A 10,610-nucleotide genomic window follows, 5' to 3' on the forward strand; every position below is an offset into this window, starting at 1 on the left:
TCTATAATATTGTTCTCTTTCATATGTTGCAAAAATGTGAGGAGCATGTAGTAGCTAGAGTGATTACTGCTATAACAATAATGTCTTTTGGAATCCTTGGATAAGTTTGTTGAAATCCTTGTAATTATAAATGCTGAAGATAATCAGTTAAATATGTGATGTTATTACCTAGATAGTGTCTTTGGAAATGTTTGCCAAATAGTAATTGCTTTTCAACTAGAAAAAAATAGTTGACCAGGTAGTATTGAGTATTTAATAAAAACAACTTTTCAGAGTGTAAAATCAGCATAATGTCTTTGGATGCCAGAGTTTTGTTATGTTCTGTGTTAGTTGATACTTGTTGAAGCTAGGTATTTGTACAAGAGGGGCGTTCATTATCATTCTCTACCTTTCTGTTTGTTTGAAATTTTTTATCATAAAATATATATAACATGAAATTTACCATTTCAACCATTTTTAAGTGTACGGTTCTGGGCATTAAGCACCTTCACATTGTGCAACCACCACAACCACCATCTCCAGAACTTTTCCATCTTCCCCAGGTGGAATCTTGAACTCATTAAACACTAGCTCCCATTCCTTCCTTCCTCATTCCAACTAATTTTAATGTTGATAAGTTATTAAAAGGGTAGGAAGAAAAATTTCAGTGCTAATCATCGAAAAACATATTTCAAAAGCTGGGATGTTAGAGGGAACACGTCTGCTAAGACAGAGAGAGCGTCCACACAGCAGAAACACTTTCACTTTCCTGACCGCTGACGGAGACAAGAATGCTGCCAGAATGCTGCCTTCCCGCACTCGGCCCTGCCAGGTGAAGCCCGTTCCTGCCTCCGGCCTGAGCGTGTCCGGAGCTTCATGTCATGTGCATCACAAGGACGCCCCATTGTGGAGGAACTTGGAGATCTTTTCTTGGTTCAAGTGCAAAGTATTGAATTGAATTTAAAAAATAAACCAAATTCTGTCACAAAATCCCAGTTGCATATGCTGGGTTTTTAAAACTGAGAATGTATCCAGATGGCATGGAATGTTCAGGAAAATACAGCAGCCAAAAAAGGCCTGGAGGCGGCAGAGTCTGTAATGGCCGAGCCCCGTCAGCAGAGAGGGGCCGTGCGCTCTCCAGGGTGCTGAACCTCCGCGCCTGGCATCGCAGCTCCAATCTCCTGGATCCTCTGGGGCCAACACCACCCTGCCAGCCTCTAACCCGGGCGCTGTGTAGAGCCGGCCCAGCCAGGACAGCAGCCGCGGGAGCTGGAACATGTGACGGCGGAAGGGCCTCTGGCAGTTCCTTGTCACATTTTCTCCAACATTCTTTGACACCCTACAACATTCTCCACGGTCCATGCCTTTTCTCGTTTCAACTTTCTCATCCCCACCTTTCTAATCCTGGTACCTTCCTGCAGGCAAACCGTCTCCACCACTGGACAGTGCAGCTTCCTAAAAAACCAGCCATGGCCGGGTGTGGGCCAGCCAACCCAGGGAAAAGAAACGTCATCTGTCAGCACCCCCTGCCACCCACCACTTTCAGCCTGACTCCTGCCAATTCATCGCAGCCAAAGGCAGACACACTTTAAATACATTGCATTTCACGTTAACGTGCTGCTCTTTCTTGGATCACCACGGAGGCGGTGGCGCCGTACCTTCGAACCTTCGGTGACTGTTGTAGTCCTCAGAGCAGGGCACCTCAATGAATCTGCCGGCCAAGACCTCGCCACGGTGGGCCAGGACCTCAGCGACACCGTCGTCAGCCCCCAGACTGCTCCAGAGCAGGAACACAGAGAACGCCAAGCCGGCCCCCAGGCCCGCGGTCCTCAGCCACATCCTCTGTGCCTCCCGTGGCGCCCGATCCTTCTTGGTGCTGAAAACAGAGGACACACCCACCATCACCCAAAGCAGCTGTGTGCGCTGAAAACTCCCCCATGACGGGAGAAAACGTTTACCCTTGATCATAACTGGCCTCTGGCTGTGCCTGTGTTAACCCTTGGTCAAGATGAGCCCAAATCAACCCAGTAGCTGCCGAAACACTCACCAGCTGCTCAAGGTGGCTACCAGAGAAGCAGGTGGTGAGGGATGGAGCATCCTCCCCAGCCCCAGCTCATCCTGACGCCCACCGTGCCCCCTGTGGGGGAGGGGCAGCAGGACAGCCTGTGGCCCAGCCCATCTGACCAGGCAGGGCTGACCATGTCCCGCCACGGGCAACAGGATGAGCTGCCCTCAGAGCCCTGGCCACTGCCTCTGCCAGGCCCGGAGGATTCTTGTGGGCGTCTTGTCTCTAATCACGCTGCCTGCACCTGCAAATGACTGCCCTTCCCCCACACAGGTGCTCCTGTCACGCACACGTGCGCTCATGTGCACACATAAAGGACTTGAGCCAACTCCCATGAGCGAAACACACTTAACTAAAACCACAGGCTGGCCAGGAGGCGAGCAGGAGCACACCAGACATGATTTGCAAACGAGATGCTTCCGGCACGACCCAGGGCTAACTGTGGGGTTTAGACAGGCTGTGCTGAAGTTGCACATGTGTCTCTGTGTGTTTGTAACGGGGCAGCCTGTGCTCTCTTGTCCAGGAAAGACTTTGTGGGCGGCAGGTCTCGAAGGACAGGAAGAAACTGAGAGAGATCGGGTATCCTTTCGCGCAGGTGCTACTTGTTTCTTCACGTCTATAATTAACTCCTGAGAACAGGGAGCCGCCTCCTATTGTTAGGGAGCCGCCTCCTATTGTTATGTCGCTCAACACTTCACAGAGACACACGAATAACACACAAATTCCAACTACACAAATTCCAAGGCAGGAACGGCACAGCCAGGCCTCGCTGGGGTGAGTTGCCTTGACGTGCGCCCCAAGAATCCTGTGGAAAACAGAAGGGGCTGCTTTGCAGTTCTTGGCACGAGTTCCCACGGCCCGTGAGGCCAGCGCCAGGTCCTGACCTGTCCCAGAGCGACTGAAGCACATCCTGCCTGCAAGCCGTGGGCGGAACGCCACAGGGCTCAGTGGGGAGAGGGATGTTTGCTCAAGTATCCAGCCACCCAACAGGAGGTCCTTGTGCACAGCCCTAGGCAAAGTGGCAGGATGAGAAGCGCCAGCCAGGACCGCAGCACCGGGCAGAGGGGCCAGAGAAGCTCTCCTCCCAGAGACGCCACGGGGACTCCCGGCAGAGGGGGACCACTGCGGAGGTGTGGAGATGGGAACGGCTCAGCACTGCTGGAAGCAGGGCGTCTCCAGGGGCGCGGGCAGGGGCTCATCCCAAAGGGGGCCCAGTGTCCCAATGAGGGGCTTGGCGCCCCCCAACCATGAAAACGCAGGGCACACTGCGATGCAGCCTCACTCCCATGTAATCCCTGAAACGAGGGCCTCCCGCCAGGGGACGGCCCTGTCCCCGCAGGATGCACGGACGTGTCCCACCCAATTCCACCTCAGCTGTTTCCAATACACACAGACTGCGTCTTGATCGACCAGGTTTGAGAAACCCTGCAACGCACCCACTCGTGGGCTTTAGGGTGGGGGGAAAAAAGAAAAAAGACCAGACATGCTCTTTATAAAGGTCATTTTAGTATTAGATGTTTTACCACAAAAGAGGATTTTTAAAAAGAGTTTGCTTAGCACAATGGGAAGGATGGGGGGCCCAGGCGTCCTGGGGGGGCAACTTTAGGCCAGGCTGGTAGTGACGGAGGCCTCGACCCAGGGTGGCCCCTGAAGAGCAGGCGGTGGGAGGAAGGCTGTCTCCAGGGTAGGGTCGGTGAGCTGTGTTCAGAGCTCAGCTGTCCTATCCGAGCCTCACTCTTTTCTGTGAAATAACACGAGTCTGCGTGACAGGAAGGCACTAGGCAGAGAGAGCAGAGGGGCTTCCGGACACACGTTTCCAAAACTTGAATAAAGACCCCTTTAGGCTGGTCGCAGTGGCTCACACCTGTAGTCCCAGCTACTCAGGAGGCCCAGGCAGGAGGATCACTTGTGCCCTGGAGTTTAAGAGCAGCCTGGGTAACAAGGTGAGACCCTGTCTCTAAAAACATTTTTTAAAGTTATCGTAGCCTTTCCAAGCCTAAGATACCTTCTTGATATTTTTTTAACTGATGGTTTCTCAGTATGTAACTTGTCAGTAGAATGGAATTAGGCAGTCCCCAAAAGAGCAAAATAAAAAGGAAACAGATTTTTTGCATGACCAACCATCTCTGGTAAGATTTAAAAATTCTAAAAGAAGCCATTCGTCCATAGCCCTCTAGAACCCGCACAATCTAGGGAAAGCAGGCCTTGTAGTTTAAACGTGGGGGTGGGTATCAGCCAGGCTTGCTGGCCCCCATCTGCGGGAGGCTGAGGCAGGAGGATGCTCGAGGCCAGGAGTTTGAGGCTGCAGTCATCTCTGAACCCTAACCCTAACCCTAACTTTATCTCAAAAAAAAGAAAACAGTGAAGGCGAATGAACGTTCCGGGCCCCAGCACAGAACGTGCAGGCTGCTGGGGGCTGTTCAGTTTAGGTCAGTGCCCCCTGGATGCTGCAGCGGCGCAGCAGGGTGCACCAGAAGCCCCTCTCTTCCTCGCACCTGTCCGGAGCCCAGGTGAGCGTTTGAGATGTGTGCTGTCTACACTCGGCCTGGGCCAGGCCAACTCCGCGCCGAAACAGGGGCCGCAGGCCACGCCCTACCCGACAAGCCCCGCCCACGCCTGCATGGCCCCGCCCAGCACGCGGCCCTTCTCTCAGTCTCCGCCTACACCACGGCCCCCCGCTCCTGAAGCCCCTCGCATTGCACGGCCCGGCTCCGTCGGGCCCCACCACGGCCCTGCCCCTTTCCTGCCTGGCCCCGCCCCTCCCTTGCTTGGCCCCGCCCCGCCCCTGCCTGGCCCCGCCCCGCCCGCCGCCGCAGCGCGAACTCCTCAGCGCTCTCCGCTACCTGATCGGGCGCCGGCGCTCGACTGCCCCGCTGCCCCCGGGCGCCTTGGTTGCGCCCCTCCGCTGAGGCGCAGCCCGAACCCCTCAGCGCTCTCCGCTACCTGATCGGGCGCCGGCGCTCGACCGCCCCGCTGCCCCCGGGCGCCTTGGTTGCGCCCCTCCGCTGAGGCGCCATCGGGTCAGGCCGCCGCGGAGCCGGGCGGGACGCGGGAGCCGCCAGGCCGGTGGACGAGCGCCGCGACCGAGAGCGCGAGGGAGGTGCTGCGCAGGGGCGCCGCAGCGACGCGCTCGGCCATCGGCGCCGGGGCTGGCGGCCAGGCCCGAGCAATCGGTGGCCGAGCGGGGCGGGCGGGGCCTCCTCGGGACGGAGCCCGGCGTGGGGCCGCCAGGTGCGCGGCTCACCTGAGCTCGGCCCGGGCTCTCTCCGGGGCGGGGCCTGCGGCCGGCCCGCGCCCCCGTCCCCGAGGGCCCTCCCGGCGGCTTGGCCTGAGTCACGGAGCCCGCTCCCGCCGCACCCGCACCTGCCCCACACTCACCTGTCGGACCCGCTCCCGCACCTCCCGCACCCGTCGCCTCCCTCGGGTCCGAGTGCAGCGCCTGGACCCGCTGACGCGGGGGCTCCCGGCGCAGGTGAGGCCTCCCCGCCGCTCCCGCCCCGTGCGTGGGGCCACCAGGGCTTTCCTCTAGACGTTTAGCCGGGGCAGACTTCTCAGCTCCAAAACTTCCTGTAAATCTGTTCTTTGGAAAACAGATTTGGTTCGTAAGACTCTCAAGCAGTTAAGATTTAAAACCATCGCACTTTCTCAGTGCTTTTCCACAAAGCTTGTCCTTCCTGCAGTTGGTATCAATCATTTGGTAACTGCCTTGAGAATCTTGGCATTGAGATTGTTAGTAAAAATTGTATATACGTATACTTTAAATCAAAACGAATGGTTTCTGTGTGCATCGACTTCGTCTCTACTGCGTCACGGATTCCTTAAGGTCAAGAATTTATGTATCTTTGCGCAAAAGGAGCAGGTTGAACGAATTATTGAACTGGATATATGGTTAACATGCACAGATTTTCTTTCCTTTTCCCGTCTTATCCTTTTGTGCATTTATAATAGATGGAAAAGAAAATAAATTTTACTATTTCGAAACCAACCGCATTGTCATCCAGATACTTCTATTTTAATACACACAGAACTAAAAACTGAAAGCGTCAGGGGAAGTGCTGGAGAAGCTTCTGCCCTGTTTGTGACTTGGGTTTTCTCCACCAGGAAGAAGAGCCCAGACAAGAGATTTTGCTGTAGGAATTCACAAAAAACATTGAAATGTCAGATTCCACGCCATTCGAGATGAGATTGGTTCATCTGGACCTGAAAGGAGCGCCACCAAAGGTCTCGTACCTCTCAAAGGTGAGGGCTCCCTTGTACCTCTAGAGGATCTCTTTTGCCTTGGGTTTAGTCTTTAAAGTTGTGAGCAGTGTTCTGTGGGGAAGGGTGCTTAGAACACAACCGTGAGGCTCTCGGTGGGGGCAAGATGGTGGTAGCAGCGTCGGTTTTGAATTTTGCCCATATCCTCTCACTAAAACAGAGCAAGGAAACAAAGAAATGACAAAAGAAATGCACAGCTTCTTTGCTGTGGGTTGGTTGGCGTCCCCCCAAAAAGATATGTTTAAACCCTAACCCTTGGCACCTGTGAATGTGACCTTATTTGGAAATAGGGTCTTTGCAGATGTGGTCAAGATAAGGTGAGGTTATACTGGAGTAGCATGAGGCCTAATGCAATGGCTGGTGCCCTTACAAGGAGAGGGAGGTTTAGACACAGAGACCTACACGGAGGGACATCAGTGTGCAGACACCCAGGGGGACACCGTGTGATGAGGGAAGCAGAGACGGGATGACGCGTTCACAGGCCAAGAAAGGCTGGCAGCACCAGAAGGTGTTAATAGAAAGAGGCAAGGAAGGACCCTCCTCTAGAGCCTTCGGAGCGCACAGCCCTGCCAACGCCTGGGTTTGGGGCTTCTGGCCTCCAGAACTGTGAAAGAGTAAATTTCTGTTGTTTCAAGCCACCCAGTTTGCGGTCACTTCTTACGGCAGCCCTAGAAAACTACAACGCTCTTCAACAAAACTAGGGGTCAGGGTACCCCCTTGGACTCCAAAATACAAGCAGATGGGGCCAAACCGCGGACAGCGCACACCCATGTGGGGTTAGCAGCCAAGCAAGGGTGGTAGAGGAGAGAGGGGAGTTCCGGCAGTGCGGTGACCAGGGCACCCAGAAAATAGCCCCAGCAGGAGAGGTCACCCACAGTGAGAAACTGCAGAAAGCTTTGCTGGCTCTGGTTGGAAGGTGAGTACAAAAAGACTCAAAGATGGTGCGAGGGAGCCCCAAGGCCACAGGCTCTCAGCAATACCTAACGGAACTTCCTCCCAGAAGGACAGAGCCCCACACCGGGACAAAATGCTGGGAAAAGAATCCACGTTGAACTTGGCAAGAACACCAAAGACAGGAGAGAGAGAACGTTCAGATACTGGGAGAAAGGGGAGGCAGAGGAAGCAGAGACCAGAAAGTCTAAGATACAAAAGCAGATGCACAGGGCCTGTAATTTCTAATTCCTTATGGAAGCAGGAGAGGAGGGGCCCTGGGGCCGGCCCATCTCCATCCTGAACACAGGAGCTTGTTCTTGAAAATGAGCACCAGAAAAGGAGAGTTGCTACATGCCACACAAAGAAAGACACGTGAGGGACGGAGGATAACGGTCTGACTAGCATCGCACCACAGAGCAGGCGACGTCAGAGCATGATACTTCAAAATGAGATAAAAACTATTAAGAAAACAACAGAAGCTATGAAAAAACAGCATAAATAGGAAATAGAAAAGCCTGGAAATAGGACAGGACAGGAGGAGACTGGGGAAGGATTGCCTGCGGAGGTCAGGAATGAATCATAAAGAACAATTTTTTTAGAAATGAATACTGAACTATTAATAGAAGAAGCACAAGAGTGAATACACACCATGGAAAGTACGGTATCTGGAAATAAACGACAGAGAAGAAAAAAATCAAACGTGAAGAGATAGAAAAGCATCGTGACAAATTGTCAGGGACAGGATGTAGGCAAAGCAGCCCCAGCCAACATGTAACTGGAGTCCCTGTTCCGTTACCTGTGGCTGCATGACATGTCGCTCCAAACTCAGAGGCTCGAGACAATTCATTACCCCGTGTTTCTGTTTCTGTGGGCTGGCCGGGTGGTCCTGCTCTTTTTTTTTTTTTTTTGAGACAGAGTCTCACTGTGTTGCCCGGGGCTAGAGTGCCGTGGCGTCATCCTAGCTCACAGCAACCTCACACTCCTGGGCTCAAGCGATCCTCCTGCCTCAGCCTCCCGAGTAGCTGGGACTACAGGCATGCGCCACCATGCCTGGCTAATTTTTTCTATATATTTTTAGTTGTCCAGCTAATTTCTTTCTATTTTTAGTAGAGACGGGGTCTTGCTCTTGCTCAGGCTGGTTTTGAACTCCTGAGCTCAAACAATCCGCCTGCCTCAGCCTCCCAGAGAGCTAGGATTACAGGCGTGAGCCACCGCGCCCGGCCTCGCGGTCAGTTATTGATTACCCATTTCATGAATGATCTACAGCTAAGTTTTAATCCCAAACTGACGTCCTCCTCCCATTCAGCATGCTCCAGAACTTTCCTGTTTAGGGAGAAAAACAACCTGACAGTAGCATCAACAAAAGAACGTTGCAAGCCATAGGAAACACATCAACGACTGGCATTTGGAGACTGGCCCAGCCTAGCAACAGGCGAGCGGAGCTGGCCCAGCCCCTCCGACCGTGTTCTTCCTTCCTGGGTCCCTGTGCCATGGGAGTGCCCGCTAGCTTGGCGGTGCTGGGTTGCATCCGGTGTGCATGAGGAGTTGCTTTGTGGGGTCCCACCGTGAGCCCCTGGCCTGCACCCTGCAGGTAGGCCACCCAATGGAACTGCCATCATAGCCGCTCTGTCGTGTGGCCTCTTCCCCTCCCGGCAAAGCAGACGTGTTGCTGGGTCGGAGAGTCTGATTTGGCGCCGCACAAGGTGCACATTTTCCAGATTGAGGGTCCCAGGGAAACATGGATACCAGCTCCCTTCAGTCCCCACAAGCTTCTGCTTTCGTGTCAATTTGTGTTCAAACCATCCCTCCTTCCCCAGGTTTTTCCTCTGTTCCGAGCTCTAGGTGCCAACGGCCTGCTCATCGAGTACGAAGACATGTTTCCCTACGAGGGCCCCCTGAGGCTGCTGCGGGCCCGGTACTGCTACAGGTGACTGCTCGCTGGAGGTGGGCGGGGGGGTCAGGAACTTAACCGCGGGGCCTGCATTCCTTTCCTATCTTTTTAAATCCGTCTCTTTAGTGATAAAATTAAAACATGTTGTAAAAATAAAACACACTCACTGAGAGAATTGAGGAACTTGAAAAGAAGTAGCAGCAGATGCAGTTCCTGCCTCGGTCTCTCACGGCACCGTGCGAGGAGGCGGCTGCCGCCCGAGGCCACAGCTGGGTCTCGGGTTGATGGGAGAGGAGCAAAGTCAGTGAAGTCGGACGTGGTGGAGATGGCAGGCACCTGCTCAGCTTAAAATTACAGGTCTCTGTGTAGATCAGTATGGATGTCCCAAAGGAAAAGTGGGCAGATCTCAAAGGAAGAAATAAAAATGGCCAATAAACATAGCAGAAAACATTGAACCTCGTATAATTGAAGAAGTTAAAACAGCAGTGCGGCGACATCCCAATTTGGTAGCTGCAGTGGCGCCACACTGCTGTTTTAGCTCCTTCAGCCGTCCTCGGGTAACTTCATCTAGCATCCTCGGGTAGAGGTCAGAGAGGCTTTTTAAGAAATCCTAATGTTGTGTGTTCATGAGAAGGAGAAAAAGCAGGTATATTTAGAATACAGACAACTTTATCTAATTAATAAATTTATAGAACTGATTAGCCTTAAGAAATGGTTCAAACACATATAAAAACAAGAAATAGCTTCCTTTTTTTAGATAAATTCATAAATGACGGCTCGCGACGTAGCTTGTGAAAAGTGAAAAGGTCGACACAGGGCAGTGCGCCCTTCCCAGGACGTGCCCCTCACGCAGGGGGACGCTGGCCTACAGGGACCCTCCCCCAGTCGAGGGCTGTACAGAAACAGGTGACGGGGGGTTTGCCTTCGGCCAGGGGCAGCTCCTGCCCTGGAGTGGGCTCCTCGCCCGGCCCCGTGTCTTGCAAGGTGCAGGGATGACCTCTTCCTCCCGTGGAGTTCGGTTAAGAGCAGCTGATGAAAAGCGAACTCTTACTTGAGGATGTAGGAGCATCGTTTCCCCAGATTCCAGAGTGGGTGCCTTCTCCGAAACCTTGAGATCGCTGTCGAGCTTTTTGGAGTTAGCAGCCTCACGGTTTTCCAGGAGGGCCCTCTAGGGTCTGACAGGAAGGGCTGGGGGCGTGTGGAGTAGCCGCTGACCATGCTGGCGTGACCCTCTCTCCAGCCCCTCTGAGGTCAAAGAGATCCTGCGCCTGGCCAGCCTGAACCAGCTGGAGGTGGTGCCCTTGGTGCAGACGTTCGGACACATGGAGGTGAGTGGCAGGAACGGAAGTTGCCGGGTGGCAGGTGGGGCCTGGGGCCTGCGGGCTGGCTAGGCCCGTGCCTGCTGCATGGAGGGGCCTTTGCCCTGGGAAGCCCCTGCCCTGGGGTGGCACAGCCATCAGCCAGGGCAGCCTCCGCCTGAGGCTG

The 10,610-nt window shown here is 54.0% G+C and overlaps 1 protein-coding gene across 1 annotated transcript in view; it reads right to left on the reverse strand.

Moving 5' to 3' along the window:
• Positions 1–5,229, reverse strand: part of OGFOD3 (2-oxoglutarate and iron-dependent oxygenase domain containing 3) — a 17,579-nt gene extending 12,350 nt beyond the window's left edge. Inside the window, exons 1-2 of the mRNA XM_012656446.1 lie at positions 4,988–5,229; positions 1,638–1,855 (exon numbers count right to left, since the gene is read on the reverse strand). Coding sequence (XP_012511900.1) covers positions 1,638–1,855; positions 4,988–5,061 — 292 coding nt within the window. The 5' untranslated portion in view covers positions 5,062–5,229. The remainder of the gene's footprint in view (positions 1–1,637; positions 1,856–4,987) is intronic.
• Between the last annotated feature and the right edge of the window lie 5,381 nt (positions 5,230–10,610).

Source organism: Propithecus coquereli, unplaced genomic scaffold, assembly GCF_000956105.1.
Source record: "Propithecus coquereli isolate 6110/MARCELLA unplaced genomic scaffold, Pcoq_1.0 Scaffold501, whole genome shotgun sequence".
In the NCBI taxonomy this organism is placed as follows: Eukaryota; Metazoa; Chordata; class Mammalia; order Primates; family Indriidae; genus Propithecus; species Propithecus coquereli.